Source organism: Tupaia chinensis, unplaced genomic scaffold, assembly GCF_000334495.1.
Source record: "Tupaia chinensis unplaced genomic scaffold, TupChi_1.0 Scaffold000597_1, whole genome shotgun sequence".
In the NCBI taxonomy this organism is placed as follows: domain Eukaryota; kingdom Metazoa; phylum Chordata; class Mammalia; order Scandentia; family Tupaiidae; genus Tupaia; species Tupaia belangeri.
In genome coordinates, this window is record NW_006160114.1 from 6,961,688 (window position 1) to 6,988,454 (window position 26,767).

The 26,767-nt window shown below is 32.6% G+C and overlaps 1 protein-coding gene across 3 annotated transcripts in view; it reads left to right on the forward strand.

Annotated features, from left to right (window-relative positions):
- NBEA (neurobeachin) overlaps window positions 1-26,767 on the forward strand; it is a 615,556-nt gene that overhangs the window by 46,595 nt on the left and 542,194 nt on the right. For 2 of the 3 annotated variants that reach the window (XM_014591554.2, XM_014591555.2), the window contains exons 9-14: window positions 6,248-6,256; window positions 8,805-8,985; window positions 11,193-11,323; window positions 14,807-14,914; window positions 23,439-23,607; window positions 25,062-25,157. In XM_014591554.2, the coding sequence (XP_014447040.1) occupies window positions 6,248-6,256; window positions 8,805-8,985; window positions 11,193-11,323; window positions 14,807-14,914; window positions 23,439-23,607; window positions 25,062-25,157 (694 nt within the window). The remainder of the gene's footprint in view (window positions 1-6,247; window positions 6,257-8,804; window positions 8,986-11,192; window positions 11,324-14,806; window positions 14,915-23,438; window positions 23,608-25,061; window positions 25,158-26,767) is intronic. The other variant, XM_014591556.2, reaches the window with a different exon arrangement.

Sequence of the window (26,767 nt, forward strand, 5' to 3'; positions counted from 1 at the left end):
GTTTCTACATAAACCATTAAAATGTCTTGATATAATAAATTTGAAAAGCATATAATATTCTTATATATTTTATTTAAAATATATCTATCAGTGTTAAATTTACCTTTAGTTGTCATATTAAAATATCTCCGATTCATACCAAAACAGATTTTGTAGGTACTTGCTCAGAGGGGAAGTGATATAAAGCAATGCTTCCCATATTACCCGTGTTCTTACTGCTGTATTGAAACTCATCCTTAATCCCAGAACGTATTCCTTTGACAGAGAGATATCTGTGTTATCAACATGTCTATTGTTTGATAAGGCAGTGTTTCCAAACTAATTTCTGACCTTATTTCATCACTAACCAGCTTTTCTGTATGACTTTTCTTCACTGTCATTTTGTCAATTCTCTCATTATTAGAGTGACTATGAAACATACATGAGCAGCAGCAGAGTGTATCCCCACACACCTCCCTCAGGGACACAAACCTCTTTCAGGGACACACATCTTTGTTTCATCTATGAACTCTCTCTTCAAGAAGTCTACAAAGCTAATAAGCAGGGCAGTTCAGAAAATGGTTATAACAGAACAGGTTATCAGTAGAGCCTAGTGGGATTAGTAGCTATTCCAGGGAAATGGACCTGGGAACAACAACGTAGTTGATGGTCTACAGAGAGTACAGGTATCCTGAGATTCACATAGCATCCCTTCTTTTTAATCTCTCCTCTTTCCTTGGTGATTTATACTAGTTTTGATAAATCAAGAGTTGTGTATGATTTTTAAAATGCAGTGCATTCAAATTGAGACATGGAAGGTTTTTTTTTTTTTTTTTATACATTTAAGACAGTAAATCAATGATTTTTGTGTGGCATTTTCCTTCATGTCAGTTTTGCTTTATGTCTTCTAATTATGTGTTGTTAAGAAAATTTGAAATTAAAGCTCACTTTAAAATGTAGTACTGCCTGTTTTAAATGTTGTATAGAAAGAAATATGATTTCTATAAAATAAACACTTTAGCAATTAATTATTAAAATTTGCATAGGCTTAAAATACATTATTTATCTTCTAATTTTTAAAGCAGAAGATAGAAAAAATATTAAATTAATGAAATAAATTTGTAAACATTATGACTTACATACCATTTCACCACCCAAGTTTGCTTATATTTTATTTTATAATGAATATAAAATAAATACTGACATTAAAATTTGAGCCTCAAAACTATAAGCTGTATAAGTCTTACCACAGTAGTTTGTAATTTACAAACTTATTTTATTACCTAGACTGTTCCCAACAGACTTGGGACATTTTTCAGATGTAGAAACCTTTGTTTATTGTCTCTTTTTCTGTATTTTAAGTTACTTTGGTCCATTAACTTATTGTACCTATTCTTGGTTGTACAACATACTTCATTTAATATTTTTCTTAAAGAATTATTTAATTTACTTATTTATTTGTTTGTTTTTTTTCACATGAGTTTTGCCAGAAAAAGGCAGAGAGAGAGAGCAAGCCACCAGGTCTAGGACTTGAACCATGGCTGGCCAATGTGGAAATTCCAGCACTTTAACCACCTGCTGGCCCCAATATTCTTTTTTTTTTTTTTTCAGAGGTTTTTGCTATAGGGCGCGTGTGCTCGCCAAACAGAGAGAGACAGAGACAGAAAGCGAGAAATCACCCTCCAGAAGGGATGGCCACACCGCAATCCTGTCTCCTCCATTCTCCTCTCGGGATCTTGGGCACACACGCACACACGCCCGGCGTGAGTTTTAAGCCACCGGGTCCAGGACTCGAACCATGGTTGATTATGTGGGAGTCCAGTGACATAGCCATTACGCTAACTGCTGGTCCCCCAATATTCTTTTTGTAAATGATATTTGGGTCACACATATTTGATGTACATCTTTGTGAGGTTTTTGAAAAAAATGAATGGTTTTGAAAGCACGTATGGTTTCTGAAAGCATGAATACAGTGTGTACTAATCAAATCAAGGATACGAACATAAACATTTTCTTCAACATTGAAAATTAATTATGTTGTGCACATTTGGTAACATTTGTACTAGTTTTTATTTTCTTAAGTATGTATTGAATGCCCGTACTATTTACTCTGCTGTGTTATACTGCTCCATAACCCAATCCCTTTATTACATGTATTGTTTTGAACATTAAAAACATTTTCTCCTGAACCCCCACTTCTTATATTTTGAATAAATTGCTTCCTTAAAGGAAATAGCAAGAGTTTATTTCCACTTTGTATCTGGTGGAACTGTGACTGGTGCTAATTTTGTGTTACTAAGTTATATCACTTTTTGCCAGCAGTTGTAATATAGTATAGGGAAATATTTAGGAAGGAGGAGATTGACTATAAAAGGAAATTAAGGGGCTAGCAGGTGGTGTGGGGTTTCAGGGACTGGATCCCACATGGCCTACTCCATAGTTCAAGTCATGGAGCATTTACACGTGTGCCCAAAATCTGGAGAGGAGAAGGGGATTGCTATTTGGCCCTTCCCCGGGGGGCAATTTCTTCCTTTCCCTCTTTCTGGTGAACGCATACACCCTATGGCAAAAATCTTTTTAAAAAGAAAATAAAAAACAGAAAATGTAGGCTTTCTGAACTTAGATTTAAATTGTAAAAAGCCAAGAGAGGGGCTGGCAGGTGGCGTGGCAGTTAGGGCATGGACTCCCACATGCCCGACCATGGTTAGAGTCTTGGATCTGGAGACTTGCTTCCTCACTTTCCCTCTCTGATCAAATTAAAATAAATACATAAATAAATAAAGTTAAATATAATTATTCTTTTTTTTTAAAGCCAAAAGGGAATATTGGAAAGAATAAGAGAAAAAGGAACATTAACAACTTACATATTATAGAAGGGAATCTTTGTCTTGTAGATATCATTGCAGTTTCAAGCATAGATATATGAAAAGAGAAACATTTGAAACTAATGCTTGTGAGATCTGGTCATTTTGTTTAGGTTGTATAGACTTTTCCAAATAATCATATTTGAAGATAGGCATTTTATGGCTAATTAGGAAGAATGATGGTTTATGGCACTGATTGGCAAACTTTTTCTGTATGGGGTCAGATATTAGTAAATGGTTTAGATTTTGTGGGCCATACGTTATCTGTCCCATCTACTAAACTCTGCTGTTATAATGCAAAAGGAGCCATAAGTGGAACATAAATAAGTAGACATATATGTGTTTCAGTAAAACTTTATTTATAGAAATAAGTTGTGGGACAAGATTTGTTAAATTTAAATTTATTTATTTACATTCATTCACTATACATCATTACAACATACAAAATGAGATTTCCCATCCAGAATACACTGTATATTGGCTCAATCAAGCACATCAATATACATGTTATCGTCAACAAATAATTTTCCATTTCTTGTTTCCTGTATGTATGTATGTATGTATGTATATATATATGTTTGCTTTTTTTTTCCTGTCCTTGATTCCCTCTCACCCTCTGCTGTGTCCCACCCTCCCTCCACATTGTTTCTGGTACCCATGGTTTCTTTCTACGCCCCCCCCCATTTTATTGATTCACTAATGAATTTAATTAATCTAAATATTTCCAATAGCAAGTGCCGCTGATATATACATATCTGTGAACACAAGTCTGACTTTAGGCATAAACCTCAGTGAGTAGAATGAACATATATAACCCATGAGTCCCAGATTGCTGATAAGTGATATAGGATATAAGCTCCACATAAAATAAGAATATTATAGTTTAATCACTTACTGTGAAAATTTTATTATTTATTTGAAAATTCAGTATTTAGAGCTTAATATACATTCAAACTTTCCATTGAAGCAAGAATTTAAATTTCACTTACTGGCAATTTACTAAAGTTTACTTTTTAAGATAGTATTACTGAAAGTTGTGATCATTATATTCTGTTAAAAGATACATAACCTTTCACACTTAGCCACACTATTTTTTTGAAAGGATAGGTAGAATGATAAGTATTCTTTCTAGTTTCCTATTTAAGATATAATGACACAACTTAAATCAGGAATATGTTTTATTTTTCAGATTAAATGTACATCTAAGATGATTGACTCCTTTTTGACAAAAACAAACTTGTTTGTCAATATTGATGAGATTCCAGTATGACCTTTTTTGAAATCAGTATGATTTAAAAGAAGGGGTGTGAGTTCCAGCATCTAATAGATCTGATTTTTCACATGTGCTCCACCATTCACTAGAAATGACCTCAACCTCAGATTCTTCTGAGTATACTGCCCCACAAGGAGTTTGTCAGAATTAAGTTAAGGAATACATGTAAAGTACACTAAATGGAGAGGGCTATTAAGGAAAAGTTTTCTTTCTTGTGTTCTTTTCAGAACTATTTAGCTCTTTTTGGAACTCTTTGCATAATGATAAAATCATCTTCCACTTTATAAAATCCATATTCACAATGTTGAAATTTAAAATAGTTATAGATGATCCATTATAGATGATCCATTTTAATAGCAGAAGCTTAAGTGGCATCTTTTTGTCTACTATTTCCATGGAATTGGCATAGAAGTGGTCTATTTTCTGCCCTTTAACCTTAGATAAATCTAGCAGTCTATACAAAGGACAACATTTCTGTATGCTATAGTAGTATCATAATAGAAAATTTTGAGCTATTATCTTACTTGTAAGGACATATTTTTAATGGAAACTTTAAGAAAAAGAAATCTAGTTATACATATATATTCATAGTGAGCACATTGATTGTAATATTAATGAAGAAACATTTTATTGGAATTGCAGTTTTACCTAGATTATTTGAAATATATAGCATAGAAAATAATAACAAAAATAGTTCCAAGTCTTTAAATCAGGCTGATAGTTTCAACTTAGTACTCATGAAAAGAAATTAGAGTTTTTAGTTAGTAGTTTGACCAATCTTTGGTTTTTGTGAAGGAGCATTAATTTTGTTCTTTTTTGGTATTTTTTTTCTTTGATAACTACTTAGTTTTTGTTTGATGACTACTAAGTTGAATTCTTTGATTTATTCTTTGTTGTAATGCTTAAGTTGGTCATAAATGACAGCACAGAATTAGAGGAAGAAAAATGAAGGGACGAAAAGAACATGGATCAACCACAAATTGCATAGTACTTTCGAGATTTAAAAAAAGTTGACCATTTTGGTTAATCATCCAGAACACTGAATGTTTAAAATTTAATTCTGTGATATATATTGCTTAATTTTCTCTGTTCCTGAAAAATAATTGAGATTGCCATTTCTGGCTTTCCCGATAGTTTCATAATTATAAGAAAGAAAAGCAACTTTATCTTTTACTGTTCAGAAGTGATGAACAAGTCAATTTTAATTTGTTTATATATGTTTTATATCATCAGAGTATACAGTTAACAGATTTGGAAAATTTTCTAATAATGTTCATTCTTTTTTTTTTTTAGCTTAAGTCATAACACTGATCATGCTTTCATATTCTCAGGATGTGTTTGTGTTTTTATATATAATATACGATGAAAATAGTATATTTTGAAATTTGTTGTCAAAATTCAGATATAGAAAAATAGCTAATGACTTTCATTGTAAAACTTAATCTTACATAATTTCTAATAAAATGAATATAATTATTAATATAGTAAGACTCTGAAAATTAATACAAAATCTGTGTAAATTATCTTAGTTTGTATACAGATGTGATTTAGTGTATCTGTAAGTTACTTTCTAGTTCTTTTCTAGGTTTCTAAGTTAAAATCACTCAAATATTTTATCTCTTTAAGTTTTGAGAATTTTGATCTATTGGAAGAGTTTTCTGTGTTTAAGGAAACTATAACATGACTTCCTTGTAGAAAATTCTAAAAGGTTGGTATAAATAGTCATTTCCTCCAGTCATTTCTACCTAAACTAGTACTAAGGTAGGGCTTTTGCAGAGGCATTGTATTAATTTATTTATTAAGATGCTTACTTAATCATCTAGAAAGAGAAGATGTTGCTTTTGTAAAATACAGTGAACATAATTTCTAATATATAGACTATACTTATATATGCTATCTGGACAATTATTAAAAATCTAAGTTTAAATATTAGATATTTAATCATAATCACATGTGATTTATAAAATAAATATATCTTCTGAGAATTTTCATTTACTAAAATAATCAAATATAATTTTTGAATATATTATTTTATGTTTCAATTTTACATTGTATTTTAATTTAATTTTAATAATTTTCTTTTCTTGTACTTTTTTTGGTCTGTTGTCTGTTTTGTCTAATGCATGTCCAGGGTTCTAAGGTTAGTATTACTTCTGTAGTAATTTTCAGGTGTTTAGTTTTAAATTTTGTTTTTACTTTTTAATGAAATTTTTGACTTGGTTATAATTTAAGTTTCCATATCATCTTTAACATTAGACATAGCCTTCATATCTTTAAAATACTTATTAAAAGGGTTATGTTTCTAATGCTTTTTTGTATACTACTTCTCATTTATAGTTATCTCTATACTAAACTATTGGAATATAATGAAAAACAATAATGGCACAGTCATGTATAAAATCAGATTTTAATTGGTTCCAATGAAGTAAATTGGATGACATATGTTATTTTAAAATTTAATAATAATAGTATGTGAGTGATCCTTGTTTTTAAACCCTATATTATTATGCTTATTCAAGATTTCAGCATATTTATAAATTACTTATATATAATATAACAAGCTTTCTCTTTTAGGTTATTATTTGTTCTAAGAATGCTTTTTGTTTTAGAATATCATTTAATTATTTTGAAAATAAAAATTTGTAGTCAAAAATAAGTTCGGCAGATTACATGGATATCAGTAATTCTGTTTATAATCTCTATAATCCACCTATTACAATATGAAAGCATATTTTCAGTTAGACTTGAAGACTTCAAAACAAATAAAAAATAAAGTCATTACATTAAGAGAGGAAGGTATCATGTAATTTTAGTAATTTAAAATAATGAAAAATTCTTTGAGAACACATCTCTAGATATACTAAATTCTAAAATTTTGAATAATTATTCAGAATATTTGAAAGAACTATGCAATGACCAGATCTTCTGTTTCATTATAGAATACTGAAATTAAAAACTGAGATTTTGAGATTAATTTTTTGCTTTTTCTTAAAAACTATTGTATCACAATCATGAATCTTTAACTCATGAACTTATGCTGTGTGATGTGCTAGGAAATACAGAGTCTGCATTTAAAAATTCAATAATGAATTAATCATTTTTTTGGGTCATAGATATTGAATGGCAAATCAACAATTGAAAACCAATTTTTATCTGTTTCGAAGCACATTATAGAGAGAATGGTTTTTACTCTATTTTGATGTTAAATGGAAGGAAAAATACTTGTTGTATTTTATACTCCATTTAAAACTGAATTTAGTTATATAATGCTTGCAGTGGTAACCTATCATTTTTATTATCCATCCTGTACACAAGAAGTGCTTGACTTTTTGGGTTTCTTTTTTTGTTTTGTTTTTGTTTTTTCTTTCATTGTTTCCTCCTCACATTTCCATGTTAATGTTCCTGCTTTTTCCAGGCAGGAGGAAGTTTAGGTAGAATGATGGATATAATCAATGTCAAATAGAATATTATACTTAGCACATAGCTATTATATATGTTCACTTTGTAGTTGAATTTATCATGTGGTTAAGAGGTAAGGTTAATCAGTATGACTAGTATGCCCATTCTCAGTAATTGAAACAGTGGTATTTTTAATTTATAAAGCACTCCTGAGTTTTCTCTACTCTGTGGAGCACTGAGAAATTGAAGCCATAATGAACAAAATAATCATAAGGAACAAAAATAATGAAAATGTTGGATAGCATGTAGTAGGGAAAATGTTTCCATTGCTTATAAAACTTCAGAGTTACACAGTTTCAGAACCAGAATACTTTGTATTATTCTCTCTGAAAACAGGAAATTAGATTTTACCCTAGACAATATTTTATCCTAGACAAAAGAAAGTATGCTTCCAGGCTAGAAATGTTACTGACTCCTAGTTTGCTAAGTCATGAATTAAATATTTGAGGAGGAACTAATGATCTTTTGGTTATTTTTGCCATAGAATTTTATTGTGCATATGAAGTACCTAAGAGTTTCAGTTTATTTCTAAAATGGATAAAATTTATTATTCACGTAGATTCTCGTTGGATAGCCATCTCACTTTGATGCCAAACGAACTTATATCTTTCCTGTTAGTTCATCATACAGTTATAGGAAAAATAATTTATTTTATATTTAATGATATAAAATGAAACTAATAAGTATGTATGTTTGTTATCTTTTTTAAAATGATACAAAGTTTGTAATGTAGCTTTTATGACTGAAGACACTTAAAGCTTTTATTCATTTATTTATTTATTTTAGGGTTTTGCCGAAGGGTATGTGAGCTCATCAGAAAGGGAAAGTGAGAATCACTCCCTAGGGGGAATGGCCACACTGCAATCCCTTCTCCTCCATTCCTCTCTTAGAATTTTCGGCATGTATGCATATATGCTGGCTTGATTTTCAAGTCTCCAGATCTGGAACTTGAAATGTGGTTGGCTATGTAGGCATGCAGTGCCTTAATCACCATGCCACCTACTGGCTGTGAAGCTATTGTTGATTTTGAAATGGAATTTTCCTTTATTCAAGGATAATTGATAAGTAAAAAATTTAATTTGATAGCCAGCTCTGGTGACATATAGAATTAGTTTATGATTTATCTTGTTTACAAAATATAGTGAATATGCTAAACTTCTGTTCACCTGCAGTATGTACATGTATTATATTCCAAATTTTAAATAAGACGTAAATCTACTTTTTTAAAGACGGAACTGGAAAATATTGAAGTGACGCAAGGCATGTCAGCTGAGACAGCAGTTACTTTCCTCAGCCGTCTGATGGCGATGGTTGATGTCCTTGTGTTTGCCAGCTCTTTGAATTTTAGTGAGATTGAAGCTGAAAAAAATATGTCTTCTGGAGGTTTAATGCGACAGTGCCTAAGGTTAGGTAAGTCTGTTAAGAATAGCAGTGCACATTAAATAATTATCCACAGATTAATTTTATGAAGCTCTGTATATTATGAAGTACCTAATATATTATGAGTTGATAATTATGTAATGTAACATAGGCACTATCTTGTGATTCCGCAAAATTACTCAATTTTAAACAATTCTATCTTCACATTGGTGATTTCATGGAATTAACCATCTTTAATATTTATTACTTATAATAGAATAAAATAGATTGGAATTACTTCAATATCAGTGAGATAGTAACCTTTTTAAAATTGAAGTGATTTAATGCACATCCATTTGTAAATCCTCTTTTGATAAACTAATACTGAGAGTGGTGTCCTGAGCCCACAAACATACTAGAAAATGAGTTACCTACTATTTTACACAAACAGCTAGAAGGTGAACATTGACTGTCCCAGTCTCACTGTTTCTCACAGAGAACAAATACCCCTAGTAAATATGATTATGCCTATGCTGATCACCTTTTATCTTTTGTTACAAAGAAAATTTATTACAGAAAAGTCTTAGTGAAACTGGAATAATTCTTTAGACTAGAAATATTCTTACCTCTCTTAGCTTTTTCAAAGGAAAACTTACTTTTACTACTGAGACTTTCAAAAATGACCAAAAGGCTACCCTTTTCATATTCACCTGAAAGTCCGAGCAGGGCTTGAAATAAGGAGGAACATTCCTGATATGGACTGTTTTTATCCATAATTTTAAAAGATTATATAGAAAACTACTCAAGTATAGTTGCATTGGAGAAGTTGCTTCTAATTCAAAGAACGAGGAAGGACTTGGATTAAGAATATTGGAACAAAACTCCTTTTATTTTATTATGTATTTTTTATAAATAGGCAAGCTGAGAAATATAATTTCATATCCATGATAAGAGAGAGTGTAACCTTAACAGGAACTCTTTAGCAATCAAGAAGTGTGGGTTAATTTACTATGGCCCATGTTGGCTATTTCCATGGATATTTAAAAATAGCTGCCAGATTGGACTTTGTAAGGAGGACAGATTTTTTTTTTTTTTAAATATCTTGAAACCATTTATTTGGTTATCCTGAACTTTTATTTCTATATAGATTCTAAGACATTACTGCTTATTTCATTTCTATCCTAATAATGCCTAGCAGATTTAGTTATTTTGTCACCCACAGGAAACTTTTAGAAGTGAGTAATAGTACTATCACCTCTGTGTGTTACATACTGTGTTATTCACTTTTCCTAGCACTTTAGAGCTATTAGATTAATCCTCGCAACAGCTTTCAAAAGCAGTAGTTATTATGTTTATGGTTGTTTTTACATATGAGGAAGCTGAAGCATCCATGCAGCTGGCTGAAGATCATATAACTCATGAGTAGAGCAAGCTTCAGGATTCAACTCAGGTGGTCTGATTCCAAAGTTTGTACAGTTTATCACAGTACAATCATGTGTTATTTCATGGTGGGCATATATTCTGAGAAATACATTATTTGGTGATTTTATTTTATATGAACATCATAGAGTGTGCTTCCACAAAGCTATATGGGATAGCCTATTACTTCTTGTAGACCACTGTAGTAGATGTGGTCTGTCTTGACTGAAATGTCATTATGTGGCTCATTACCATACGTCAGTGCTTCTTCAATGAGTAAGTTAAAACTTGTATATATTGGATGTTTATCGACAAAGCCGATAGATATTCCCATCATAAACAGAGGTGGATAGTGGGACCTAAGAGACGTGAATACACTGACACATTCTTCACTTGATCTTAGCTAAAAGGCAGAAAAATATTACTTACTTATATTGGTTAAAGTAAGTTGTGTCATATAGTCACTGTTATAGTTAAATTAAGGGCAAAAGAATTATTGTTAAAAATTTAATCAAATGCAAATTTTAAAAAAATTGATCTATACAATTGAAAATTGTGCTAGATGGAGGGAAAAAAAGATGTATTTGGAGCTTCAAAGATCCTGATAATATTCTTCAGATGGCTAGCAGCATTTGGTATTTTCTTAACTGCATACATATTTTATATGTACTTTTAGCACTGTATTTTATAATTTTTAAAATCTGTATTTATGTCATTGATTTTAAGAATAAAAATGGATAGAGTAAGGGGAAAGAAAAGAGAAATAAACTAACAACTTTTTTCAATATCTTAAAGTCAACAATTTATGTTAATAATATTATTTTGATTTTTTAAACTAGTCTGTTGTGTTGCTGTGAGGAACTGTTTAGAATGTCGGCAAAGACAGAGAGACAGGGGAAACAAATCTTCCCATGGAAGTAGTAAACCTCAAGAAGTTCCCCAAAATGTAACTGCCACAGCATCTTCAAAGGTAATATTTGCTGTGTTATATATAATTTACCTAGAAATTTTTTTTCTTTTCTTGTTTGTTTGTTTAAGATTATGAGAACAAAGCAACATGGTATTGCTTAATGGGAGAGAAAGGACTTTGTAGTCAGACAACTCTGGGCTCTAATGATGACCTCTTTGCTTCAGAATTGTGTTACCAGGCTATGTAATCTCTTTTGCACTTAGATTGTTTGGTTATTCAAATAAGGTTAACATAAGGACATAGCACTTAAAAGTTCTTCATTACTTCTGTTTTTAATAGTTTCATGTATTTTCATACAGTTTGTGTTGGCATAGTAGGCTGCAGATTACTTGAAGACAGTGTCCATATTTTGAGTATCTTTAAGACTGTGAATACTTTATTTAAAAAAAAAAGGACACATACACTTAGAAACAGTTAGTTCTGAGTTTGTATTGTGCCTTTTTTATTTACTGATTTTGTGACCTGAGACACACTCCCTAGTTCCCTGTCAGTTTTCCAGTCCTTTATGAATATCAATCTTAATTTATAAGTGTTTATATCAATTAAATAAACAGTAATAATGGGGACCAGCAGAAGGAGTAATGGTTATGTTGTTGGACTCCCATGTGGCTGACCATGGTTCGAGTCTTGGATCCTGAGGCTTGAAGCTCATGCTGGGCGTTGTGTTCATGCATGCTTAAAATCCCAAGAGGAGAAGGGATTGCAGCATGGCCAGCCCCATGTGGGGTGGTTTTTTGCTTTCTATCTCTCTCTGGCGAGCACCCTGCCCTATATTTTTTAAAAAATAGGCAATAATGTAATATACTTTAGTTATTCTTGGCAGCAGTAAACATTCGGTTAACGCTAATATCTTTCCCTTCTCTTTTAACATTTAGTTACTCAATATATACTCATGAAACGAAGAAATCAATAGTGTTTTGTAGAGCTTAGATTGTGAATACTTTATTTAAAAAAAAAAGGACACATACACTTAGAAACAGTTAGTTCTGAGTTTGTATTGTGCCTTTTTTATTTACTGATTTTGTGACCTGAGACACACTCCCTAGTTCCCTGTCAGTTTTCCAGTCCTTTATGAATATCAATCTTAATTTATAAGTGTTTATATCAATTAAATAAACAGTAATAATGGGGACCAGCAGAAGGAGTAATGGTTATGTTGTTGGACTCCCATGTGGCTGACCATGGTTCGAGTCTTGGATCCTGAGGCTTGAAGCTCATGCTGGGCGTTGTGTTCATGCATGCTTAAAATCCCAAGAGGAGAAGGGATTGCAGCATGGCCAGCCCCCTGTGGGGTGGTTTTTTGCTTTCTATCTCTCTCTGGCGAGCACCCTGCCCTATATTTTTTAAAAAATAGGCAATAATGTAATATACTTTAGTTATTCTTGGCAGCAGTAAACATTCGGTTAACGCTAATATCTTTCCCTTCTCTTTTAACATTTAGTTACTCAATATATACTCATGAAACGAAGAAATCAATAGTGTTTTGTAGAGCTTAGATTACAAAGGTGTCTGCCATGAATTCACTAGAAAATAGGAAGCCTATCAAGATTTTAAAATCAGTTTGCTCTGATTTTAGAATCAGGACATAAAAGGCCAAAGAGAAGGAAATTTAAAATAATTTAGTTGAGCTAGTTAATTTAATGTCTTTCTGGCAAGAACACTGATAATGAAAAATGTGTAAGTGATAAATGTAGAATTATTAGAGGAAGATTTGACTAGGTAATAAAACATATTTCAAGACAGAGTAAAGGGACCTAGGTGGTATATTTTTCTTCCTGTCCTGATGTCTTTCTTATGTGGCAAAGAAACGTGTTTCTTAGGCTGTATTTAGTAAGTATACCATAGTTGTTTTTTAAAGTTTCCTGCCATTAACTTGTATGAATGTACATGACTCACATACCTCCATGAAGGCCTCATTATTCATTAGAGTGAAAAAGAGGAATAAAACCAGGTATTCCTATTATTTAATCTTTATAAGGATCAAATTAGATTATAAAGAAATATTTTATAAAATGGAAAATGATTAAATAAATGGAAATTTATTTTCTTCATCTATGCTGTAAAATCGTCTGTAACATTATGTTATAAATTGTGTTATTTTCTTTAATCAGTCCATATTTAATATTATTACCCTATTATTTATAATAGATGAATCTGAGGTTTAGAGAGAGCAAAATCTGACCTAAGATTGTAGAGCTGGTAAACTTTAGAGTTGTAATTGGAAACAAATAGCTTTCAACTTTAAAATATCACACTCTTCATTATCCTGAGCTACAAATGAAGCAAACATTTTATTGGACCATTGGAAAAGCTATGGTCCATTTTTAGATAGAAAAACATGTCATGACTTTTCCAATGACACAATAATTTAGATGTAAAAGATCATGACCAATGTCTATAGAGAAATTGAGAGTGACCTATTTATTTGTAATGTAAATATATTATCTGAATTAATGCACCCGATTCTCAATACATTATATATTAATAAAGTGAAAAAGTGGTAGATTTTGACCTTAGGAATCCTAGTTAACTTAATTACTTTGTTATATGACTATACCACCTAAAAATTTGTAGATTTTTGTTTCTTCCACTCTACAAAAAGTTTTGATAGTAAAGCTCTTCAATGTCTTTCAGCTTTAGTTATCTATGATTTTTTTTTTTTTTTTTTTTTCAGTTTTAGTTGTTTTTTATTTTTTTTTTTTTTTTTTTTTTTTTGGAGAGGTTTTGCTATAGGGCTCATGTGCTCAGCAGAAAGACAACTGAGAGACAGAAAGTGAGAAATCACCCCCCGGGGGGATGGCCATGCCGCAATCCCTTCTCCTTCTCCTCCATTCTCTTGGGATCTTGGGAACACACGCACATGCGTCTGGCGTGAGTTTAAGCCACCAGGTCTGAGACTTGAACTGCGGTCGACTACATGGGAGTCCAGCAACATAGCCATCACGTTAACTGCTGGTCCCATATAAATTTTTTTTAAAGCTTAACGTTTCTAAGTTTTTATAGATAGTGAAATAGTTATACATACAAAATATTACATAGCAGTACAGTATAATAATCTCATTATAAAAGCATTATGGATAAATGAAGTCAAAGACTCAAAGAAATTTTAGTAACAAGAGGTAGGAAGGTGAGGGTCAGCAAATTTTAGTAACAACCATGAAATCATATAGCAGAGTATTGAACCCAAATGTTCTAAAGTCCCAAATCCTTCTTTATTTTTATTGCAATTTTATCTGTATTTTCATGTTATAGTGAAAAGACACATATGCTATTATCTATGCCATTTAAGAACACTAGTGAGAAAAACTGACATGAGGAGAGAACAGAAAATGTGCCTTGTAATATTGTATTGTTGTCAATAAATGTTAATTTACTGTGGAAGAGGGAAACAATGTGGCTAATTTAGCCTAAATTACAGATATTAGAAGTGAATATATAACTTTTTATAATAATGTAATTTTTTCATAATTCTCTTTTTCAAAGACTCCATTAGAAAATGTTCCAGGCAACCTTTCTCCTATTAAGGATCCCGATAGACTTCTTCAGGATGTTGATATCAATCGTCTTCGTGCTGTTGTCTTTCGAGATGTGGTAAGTTATGCCTGCTCAGCTTGCCTGAAAAAAATCCTTCCCTTGTCATTTGTATAAATAATTGAAACTGTAAGAAAACTATATATTGAAATTAAATGACCTATTGCCTAAGACTGTAGGTCTGTCACATACTTCTGATTGCAAAATGGTTGAGCCTTAGCCTTTTTAGAAAACTTACTGATTTTTTTTTTTTTTAATGATGCGTCTATATGCTAAGAATAGGGATAGGCCTGAAAAACTGTAACTTACTCTTCTCTTTTAGTATTCCTTGATTCATCTCCAGGTATTGAATGTTTTGTTGTTTTATATGTTGTATTAAGGATTAAATAGATTAATTCATTAGGGGTTATTGACAGTTACTCCTTAGGGGCAGCAATTTGTTTTAAAAGAAGAATCTGTATTTTTGAAATATATGTACCTATCAGAATTTGAGAAAGCTAGCTTAGTAAAGCTTAAGGAAAAAGATAGCTTAAGGAAAGGTTTCTGGAACGCTGCAATCATAGTCACTTAAAGTAAGTAAAACTAAGATCTTCCTTTCCATGAATTGCATAAACTCATATACAGTGTTTCATAGCAGATATAATGTTGATGGCACTCCATGCTGTAGCATTATAAACAAACCATTTTGGAGTCTTTTCTAAAGAGAGATTTTGCTATAGGATATGTGTACTTGCCAGAGAAACAGAGACAGAGTGACAGAAAGTGAGAAATCACCCCTTAGGACCAGATGACCACGCCACAATCCTTCTCCTCCATTCTCCTCTTGGGATCTTTGACACACACACATATGCACTCAGTTTGAGTTTTAAGCCACCAGGTCTGGGACTCGAGCCATAGTTAACTATGTGGGAGTCTGGCAATGTAATCATTATGCCATCTGCTGGTCTCAGAGTCTAGTTTTATTTTAGTTGATGTTTCATGAAATGTATGAGAAAGTTTATGTTTGAAATTTTTATTTAACAATAAATTAGGTGGAGGGCTTTGTACTTTGTAAAGTGGTTAAAATATTTTTAAGTCAGGACCAGCAGTTAGCGTAATGGCTATGTCGCTGGATGCCCACGTAGTCGACTGCGGTTCGCGTCCTGGCCCCGGTGGCTTAAAACTCACGCTGGGCGCGTGTGTGTGTATGCCCAAGATTCCAAGAGGAGAATGGAGGAGAAGGGATTGCGGCGTGGCCATCCCCCTGGGGGGGTGATTTCTCGCTTTCTGTTTCTCTGTCTCTCTCTGTCTGTCCGGCGAGCGCACGCGCCCTATAGCAAAAACCTCTTTAAAAAATATTTTTATGTCATATGGAATAATGCTGCATGATAGGAATGTATAATAGAAAAAATTGTCACTTTGTTTAATATATTTTAGTTCTTCTAAATCACTAGGAAAACTGTAAACAATCTGACAGAGAAATAAGTAATGAACATAAAATATGAACAAGGGAACAAGCATGATAAAAAGTCTGTATCACTCATAGTTAATGAAATGCAAATTAAAACAAGAATGAGTTATTTTTACCTATTAAGTTACCTAAAAATTTTATTTTGCAATACCTAGCATTGGAAGGATACAGTGAAATATATCTGAAATATATCTGATATATCCCTGATATGTGACTATAAATTACATAGACTTTTAAATAGTTCTTCACCAATATGTATTAAAATTCTTACAAATATTGATATCCTGTTACCTACTGGCTTTACTGAGATGTCATTGAGCTTAATGTGTTCATCAGCTATGCCTACAGTAAAATTGGCAGCATTATAATTATCCAATGAAGAGGTTCAGCTTTTTGGCATATTCATTCAGCGGAAAGCTATTTGGCCATTAATGTCATATTTTTAAAGGAAATTTAGTGATATGGTAAAGTGATCATGATATCTCTTAAGAGAAAGCAGAATAAATACATGTATTACACAAATATTACATGTGTATACAGAATGTATGTACATACTCATGTGTACCTTTATTTTTTAAAAAAGTCAGAAAATTCTACCAATGATTATCTTTAGACAAACAGATTTTATTTTGTTCTTTATCCTTTTTTTTTCTTTTTTTTTTTTGGAGAGGTTTTTGCTATAAGGCGCGTGCGCTCGCCAGACAAACAAAGACTGACAGAGAGACAGAAAGCGAGAAATCACCCCTCATGGGGGATGGCCACACCACAGTCCCTTCTCCTCCATTCTTTTCTTGGGTTCTTGGGCATGCACGCACACGCGCCCGGAGTGAGTTTACGCCACCAGATCCGGGACGCGAACCGCGGTCAACTACGTGGGAGTCCAGCGACATAGCCATTATGCTAATTGCTGGTCCCTTCTTTATCCTTTTATATGTCTCTGTATTTTCAAATTTTCTATAATAAGCCTATACTGTTTTATAGCTAGAAAATAATAAATGGTTCTTCAAAAAAGGAGATAGAATTTATTATTGTATAAAAAACATCATATAAGAATCTCACCATAATCTAGACTTTAATCTAGATTTGGAAAAGGGATATTCTTAGTATAGTTTAACCACTACAAATGGGATTTTTTTTTGTTCTTTTTCCTTTTTTTTTCTTTTTTTTTTTTTGGAGAGGTTTTTGCTATAAGGCGCGTGCGCTCGCCAGACAAACAAAGACTGACAGAGAGACAGAAAGCGAGAAATCACCCCTCATGGGGGATGGCCACACCACAGTCCCTTCTCCTCCATTCTTTTCTTGGGTTCTTGGGCATGCACGCACACGCGCCCGGAGTGAGTTTACGCCACCAGATCCGGGACGCGAACCGCGGTCAACTACGTGGGAGTCCAGCGACATAGCCATTATGCTAATTGCTGGTCCCTTCTTTATCCTTTTATATGTCTCTGTATTTTCAAATTTTCTATAATAAGCCTATACTGTTTTATAGCTAGAAAATAATAAATGGTTCTTCAAAAAAGGAGATAGAATTTATTATTGTATAAAAAACATCATATAAGAATCTCACCATAATCTAGACTTTAATCTAGATTTGGAAAAGGGATATTCTTAGTATAGTTTAACCACTACAAATGGGATTTATTCATCATGAAAAAGGGTGTTGTAAAATGCATTTTTTTTAGGTTTATTTATTTATTTTTTCCCATAGTACTCGTGAGCTCGCAGGAGAAAGACAGAGTCAAAAAGAGGGAAAGTGAGAAATTACTTCCCAGAGAGGATGGCCAGGCTTCAATCCCTTTACTACCACTCTCCTCTTGGGATTTTAGGCATGTAGGCACATGCACCTGATAGGATTTTCAAGCCACTGGATTCGGGACTCAGACCCCAGTTGGTCATGTGGGAATCCAGTGTCTTTAGCACTGTGTCACCAACTGCTCAATGAAACGTATTTTTTTTAAGAGAATTTTTTTCTATAGGACACATGCACTTACCAGAGAGACAAAGAGAGACAGACAGACAGGCAGACAGAAAGCAAGAAATCCTCCCCCCTCCCCCCTCAGAAGGATGGCCACATCACAGTCTCTTCTCCTTCAGTCTCCTTTCTTGGGATTTTGGGCACACATGAACATGCACCCAGCATGAGTTTCAAGCTACCAGGTCTGGTAATCAAACTGTGGTCGCTTTTGCGGAGTCCCTTGACATAACTATTATGCCATCTACTATCCTTAAAATGCATTTTTTAGTAAATGAATGATTAAAACTTGTAGCACATCTTCATTTCCAAAAAGTCACAGCCAGTTCTAACAGAAAATTCAGAGGAGATGTATATTAAGTATGACACTATGTTTAAATTTTAGTAAATTTTAGATTAGGTTATTATGGTTCATTGTGGTCATTTCTCTTAAATTCATAGTTTTGTGAATATGTTGGATAAGTCAGCAGTGATGCTTAGCTTCCTTACTGAAGAAACGGAATTTAATTAAGAGTTACCATGTTGTACCTTCCAAATACCATCAGGATGATATAATTTGTATTCCTTGAGTTTATGCTATGTATTAGGCACTGAATCTGTATTACATTTTTAGTTAAGGGTTAAGGAAAAATTAAGACTCAGAAGTATTTAGACCATACAAATGAATTTATGTAGAATCAGAATCCCAACCCTATTACCTCCTATGATAGCTTCCAGAGCATTCTCTTTTCATCATCGTATTTCATGGATTCCAAGATACCTTTTTAAAAAATTTACAATCTATCATTTATATTGTACATCTTGATAGCATACAATATGGCTTTTTTTTTTTGGAGTTGTGCCTGTAGTACATGACAATCAAGTGAAAAATATTACCGTATACATCATTTTCAACAAAGAACTTTACTTTTTTTGGTCTGTTAAATGTTTCTTCCAAGATGTCTTCCCTCCACACACATTTAAATCTGTGAAATTTGGAAGTGTTTTATGATTGATAGTATTTTAGAGTCAGTTGTAGATACTATGCTTAAAATTCTCTACTTCTGAAATTTTTACAAACCAATAGTCATTTTAGTTGCCTTAATTCTAAAATAAATGAGATTAAAACTATGTATTTTAAGAAATATGTATGCATATATATATATGTGTGTGTGTATGTGTGTTTGTGTACCTATGTATGTTTAACCACAAATCAAATACATCTTGTTTTCTTCCAGTCTTTCTTAGCTATTTAACTTTTCAAATATATAGTTTTCTTAGTAAGATCTCCCCCTACTACACATACATACTTATATTAGAGTTTAAGGATTTTTATGATTTTCAGGGACTTCTGAATTTTTTTTGTACTAAGAAGTGCATAGTAGCTTTATGACAGAAGGGAAATTTGACAAATTGTGAAAAATAAATTCCTCTTCTTAGTCATTTACTTTCTGATATGAAGACATTGCCAATTTAAACTCTCATGTGAACAGTTTAGACGTAGGTTAAACAATTGGGTGGCCAGATTTGCTATGTGGTAAGAAAAATATGGGTTAAAAAAAAGATAGAAAGAAACTAAACTTTGTTTTCGGTGTTTCTCATTAGACTGAAGTTTGAAAGTATTCATTATGCTTCTCTTTTCCCCAGAGCCTAAATTTATACTAGGTCACCTATATCTAAAATAAAATAAAGATGAAGTAAATTTTAATACTTAAATATGAATTGAGAAGTTTTCTATCATGCTAGGTAAAGAATTAAAAATTTTAAAGGTTTTGGGGTTAACTAATTATATTACTTATTCATGATTGAATAGTGGAGACAGACCCATTCTTTAAGCAGATGGGAGAAACCTAGTAGCATTTGTATCTTCATAATAATGAAGTGCCTAAGCATGTCAATTAATTCGTGTAAAAATGTAGTCATTCTCAAGACGTTTAGCCTTTCTGTATGTTGGGCTTCAAAGGCAGAACTGGGAATAAACAGCACAATAGGCTCAAAGATGTAGATTTAAAAAGAAAAGTCAACTCTTTTCAAGTTATGTATGCTCTAAGGGAGATTTTTGTTTTGTTTTGTTTACATTTAATCATTGTATGTTTTTAGAGCATACAAGATAGTTTTTCAAAGCATGCATGTAGTGCACGTCAATCAAATTTAAGATATTTCTATATACATCATCCTCAACAGATAACTTCTACATTCTTGTGTCTGTTAAACATTTTTCCCCTGAGTCCCTCCTACCCTCTACTAGCCACCCCCTCTTCTACAGTCTCTGATATCTACCCTTGCCCTCCTGCTATGATGTCTTCAGATCTTTACATTTTTTGCCACACCAAAGAGTGCAGACATTTGCTGTCTATTGAGTTAGGACATATGTCTGTCTTTTGTAGTCTGGCTTGCTTCACTTAGTATTAAATCTTATATATTCATCCTTTTGTGTCTGACAGGGTCTCATTGTTTTTATGGCTTAGAAGTATTCCAAATCTGGGACCAGCAGTTAGCATAATGGCTATATCGCTGGACTCCCATGTAGTCAACCGTGGTTCGCATCCTGGATCCGGTGGCTTAAAACTCATGCTGGGCTCGTGGGCGTGCGTGCCTAAGATCTTGAGAGGAGAATGGAGGAGAAGGGATTGTGGCATGGCCATCCCCCCTGGGGGGCGATTTCTCGCTTTCTGTCTCTCTCTCTGTCTCTCTCTGTCTGGCGAGTGTACGCGCCCTATCGCAAAAACCTCTCCAAAAAAAAAGTAGTATTCCAAATCCAGGAAACTCAAAGATTATCAAATAGAATCAACATAAGATCTTCCTCACTGCACATCACGGGAGGTTTTAAGTTGGCTATCAAAATAGTTCACAGTGTCTGTTACTTAAAACTATGCAACTTTATAGTTAATATTCATTTCTCATTCATTGATCCATTCATTCTGCATATATTTGTTGGATGCTTTATAAATGCCTGGTACTAGTAGTGGAAATAGAAGTATTGTGCAATTATGACTTTCACAAATTGAGCTGTGTATGAATTGATTCTTGGTGGGTATCTACATTGGTCTGATTGTACTTCATTTCCCCTTATAATAACTACTTAAGTATTTGATTTTGTCCATTATATGCTTATTTTATCAGCATTGTAATGGAAGGAGTATGCATTTAAAACTCCTGAAAAAACTTATGTTTAGAAAAGTCTGTGATCCAAAGTATATGAAATACTAGATTCATATTTCAGAACAAATTTTACCTATTTTGTTTATTGTCATTATTAACTAATTCTGTTTCACATTATTAAATCATTATTAAATATTTCTCATTTTCCTTATTTCTATCATGTTTTAACCTATTGTCTGAGGACCACAGTAACTATCTGCAGTTTTAGTTTGGCAGTATCAGTTCTATCTAGCTTACAAAAAAAAGGTCTTCATAAACCTTTACATTTTATTTTTTTGAGTAAGCTAATCAGAAGTAGTATTAGAGGTCAGGTAAATTAACCATCTTACAATTATTTCCATAAAGGATGGTTATCTATGCATTTGACTAGAGCTGTGAAGGTTATAAAGAGCTTGTTAGATTCTTGAATACTTATTATAAAGTTATCTTCTCTACCATATTGCAGTCTGCTTTTTATTACTGTTATTTTCTTATCCTGATTTGGCCAAGTTTTTTAGACCTTTTACCACATTTCTGTTCTCTTATGGGAAAAAAAAACATTTCATTTTATCATTGAGCTTTTGAAATGAGAAGCCTTAAATTTTGGCAGTGTTTTAAAGGTCATTTTTCAGTCCTGATGGATAGGACTATTACTTCTTATTTGTAATTGCAATCAAAGATTGAGTTAGCCTTTCTTTACGCTGTCACTTCACATTTCTACCTCCTATTGAGCTTGTGTAAAGTTCATATTTTATGTTCCCCATTGTTACATCCCTCTCATCTTGTACTCATGTAGTATATCGCTCAGGTAGTAGTAATAGTTTAAAATTTTATATCTATCCTATAGTAATTATAATTATTTTATTGATTTTATGCAATTAATAATATTTACAATTCTTAATTTTGGGGTAAGTTTATTTCTTCAGACTAGGAGAGAGAAAAACAAGTATGCTCAATGCCATAACCCTTAACCTTTACTTTTTAGCTAGCCAGAATCATGGGCATGCACAGATGCACCCAGCCAGTACAGGTTGACCTGGGAAATGTCTGTCGTTACAGAACATTGTGTTACTGTTGTTAGCACTGATTCTGAGCCATAGAACTCTTGATTTTTTTTTTCTTTTAATTGCCAGAGAGTAGGTATACTCACCAGAGAGAGACAGAGAAACAGAATAAGATATGGTGAGAAACTCTCACAATGGGGCATGGTCACACCACAGTCCCTTCTCCATTTCTTCATCCTGTCAGGATTTTGGGCAAACATTCCCAGTGTGTTCTTTAATCTACCAGGTTGGGATTTGACCAGTTTTAGGCCATATAGAATCTGACTTCCTTAACCACTGGGTAATGGGGCTGACCCAAAACTTTTGATTTTTAAAATTCAGAATATTAAATTATTTTCTTCAGCTGTGTGCCATCTCCACATTTTGTAAACATACATACTAATTTGTTAAGCAAAAGGTGACAATAATGATAAAAAAAACAAAGATCGTTTTGCCACAAATCTGACAAAATTCTATCTTTCTATTCTTTTTTTTTTTTTTTTTTTTTTTTTGAGAGATTTTCACTGTAGGGCGCGTGCGCTCGCCAGACAGACAGATTTATAGAGACAGGAAGCGAGAAATCACCCCCCAGGGGGGATGGTCACGCCGCAATCCCTTCTCCTCCATTCTCCTCTCGGGATCTTGGGCACGCACGCACATGCGCCTGGCGTGAGTTTTAAGCCACCGGGTCCGGGACAGGAACCGCGGTCGACTACGTGGGAGTCCAGCGACATAGCCATTACGCTAATTGCTGGTTCCCTATCATTCTATTCTTGATACTACATTTCAACCTTTTAACTTTGATGGTAACGTTTCTAGAGTTTTGTATTTATACTTAAATGATACTTACTAACTAACAATATATATTTTAGCATGTTTGAATAAAGTTAAATATCTTTTGCCTCCATAGAGAGAATGAAATAAGAACAATTTCTTATACTCTAAGAACTTATACCGTAACAATTTTGAGTATCAAAATTGCCTTTTCATTTTACACAGGATGATAGCAAGCAGGCACAGTTCTTAGCTCTGGCTGTTGTTTACTTCATTTCTGTTCTGATGGTTTCCAAGTATCGTGACATATTAGAACCCCAGCGAGAGACTGCAAGAACTGGAAGCCAACCAGGTAGAAATATCAGACAAGAAATAAACTCTCCAACAAGTACAGGTACTTAATTTTTTAAGAATTATTTGAATTTGTGTCATCATTAACTTCCTTTTTCCTACTTTTACATGCAGATTTAATCTTTTCCTATTCATTATATCCTCAAATATTTATAAATAGTTGGTATATAAGTGCTCATTTAATCTTTAATTCCACAGAAATGTATGAACATGTCTGTAATATTTTCGATATTCTCATTTTATCAAAATGGTTTTGGTTTTGATGTTTTACATTTAATACAAATCATTCACTTATACCATTATTTAATATGTAAATAACTCATATATTTTTTAATTTATTACTTTTTAAATTTTAAAATCATGAAAATAGGAGGTCCTTAAACAGTTGTTCAAGACCAGGAATAAACCAAAATATGAATCTTCATACTCATACCCCAAAATAGCATTCTTTCTTTCTTTCTTCTTCTCATCTTCTCCCCCTTCTTCTCTCTCCCCTTTATTTCTGTAGTTAATTCAGTATGTAAATATTCTACCAGTGATTTATAGCAAGAAATTATATGTCTTTTAAATTTTATACCAGGTAGCCTCAACTAAAATCAACAACCTGTGGAAAGTTTACATCATAGACAACAATGAAACATCTTGGGTCATGTTGTCTTTCTTATTTGTAGAAAATGCTCTTCTTGCAGGAATTCTTGCATTACAGAGTTTACTTACTATGTTTGAAAACTATAACCAAAATTTCTGGCGACTAATATTGTAGTATCATTGTTATTTTAGTATCATTTGCATTTCCTGCCAGGTGTTTATATCAAGGTTGTCTCTTTGTTATTTGCAGCCAAACCTTGGTAACCCAATGCTATATTTGATTAATTTGTAGTTAAAATTTCTTTTCCTAAATATGTACACATACCTATAAATAAAATGTACATTTAAAAAAGTGAATAGAAATTAGTGGTCAAATCTCTGCATTTTGTCTTCCGTAAACATATCACATCTCATTTACATTTTAAAAACTGTCATGGAGATATGATTATGTTTTAGCTGTAATATTTTGCTCTCGCATGCCATATTTACATTTAGCTCATAAATATTGTTTCATTATAGTGTACTTTCATGTTTAATTTTATTTTTTAAACATTATCCTACCATTCTAGCCTATGTCTTTTCAGCATTTGAAACATCATGAATCTATCTTCTCTTTTTTTCTCATTTAGAATGTATTCATTTTCATCTTATATGTATAAAATGAGCAATATTGTAGTGAACCTTCCAGTTCTGATTTTCTTGTGTTTTTGTATGTCTTTGTGAATCCTGCTAAAATTATTCTACTTAGTAAGTGTATTATTTTTTTGTCTTAGTACATAACCTCTTTCCTTACTTCAGAGATGCATTCTTTATTGCTAGTACTGTTTGCATGTTGCAGTAATATGGAATTGTCATGGATCTTCAGTGGATCATGCTGGCTCAAGTTTGATTCCATGATTTTCTCCACAGTTGTGGTCATACCATCTATCCCTCATCCAAGTTTGAACCATGGATTCCTTGCCAAGTTAATTCCTGAGCAGAGCTTTGCCCACTCATTTTACAAAGGTAATATTGACCTCATCTCCTGACCTGTTTGGGTATTATTTCATGAGTTACTGTAAATATTCATGATATAATTATTTATAAACAAGTATACACCTCAGGTTTCATGGAGATAAAATATATTGTATTTATATCTAGCTATTAAGGAAAAAATGCATAGGTTTTATATTTCTTTGAGTTTCATCTGTAAATTAAGGGTACCTAAGTATACATCTATTAATGCATACATTGGTGGCATTAGTTTAAGTTCACAAAGAATCACATTTTAGTAGTGGGGCCAACTTAATATGAAATGAAGGCTACTCTAGACGCACTAGACAGAAGCTTGAAAACAATTCTCAGATGCCTCAAGCTGGGTTGGCCCTATAGCATAGTGGTTAATGGAGCCAGATCCCACATAGCCAACTGAGATTCGAGTCTTGTCCTCAATAGCTTGAAAAACATTCCAGGCAAGTATGCATGCATGTCAGAAATCTCTATCTATAAGTTACTTAACTTCTGATTAGAACAAAGAACAACACTCTTTAAAGCAATGGGAAAAGTCCTTCACCAGAAGACAAAAATTAAATGTTAAGTGTACATCAAGAAAAAATTACTAAATAGGCACAGAAAGAGAAAGTGTGATCTATAAGCATGAGGAAATAAATTACTAGAAATAGATTCAGAAACAATAAAAATGATAGAATTATCAAATAAAGACATTAGAACAACTATTATAAATATGTTTGAGATGTTTTTCATTTTAAAAGAAAAAGTGAATGTAATGAGAGAAGTGGAAGATGTAAAGAAAAAGAACCTAGGAGCAGTTTTAGAGATAAAAAGTGGACTAGCAAAAATGGTAATGTCTTGGTGTAGCATTAATATAAGATCAGTGACTATTGAAAAATAGAACAAAGGAATTAATAAGCAGAATTCTGTGATGGCTCTAAGACAGTCCTGTACACATGCCCTGCAAAATTCCTGAGATGATGAGTATGATAGATTTTACTCCGGTGATTAGATTATATATTATATGATATAGTTATTTTTAAGAAAAAGTGATTATTCAGGTGGTTCTGACCTAATTTAATGAGCTCTGTGAAAGCAGTAAACTTTTTCCATTGGTTGTGGAACAGGAAATCAGAGACTTGAAGATTTGACATTAAAGAGAGTCCTTATTGCCAAAATGGAGGTGACCATGGAGCAAGGACTACAGAAAACCCTTATAGGAGCTAAGAGCTGACAACTAGCAAGGAGGGTATATTAGTCCTACAATAACAAAGATCTCAATTTTTCTGTAACAGGAATGAATTTGGAGTAGGGACCCTGACCTCCAAATGATACATAGTTCTAAGCATTTTATAACTCAATAATGATATGGAAGACCAACTTTGGAAATAAATAAAGCTACAAAGTATTTTTTGTTAAAACTTGATGAATGCACAGATACTATTTTTTATATATAAATGTTCAACATTTGGGCAATATGATGAAATGAAGGGGACATTTTTTTCAACTTTTTTGCTGACACATTTTTCTCTGAGCTATATAAACTAAGAAGGATTAGCTTGTCAAGAAGCATCATCTGAAAAAAAAAAAAAAAAAAAAAGCCATCTTTTTGAGTTTTTTGGAAA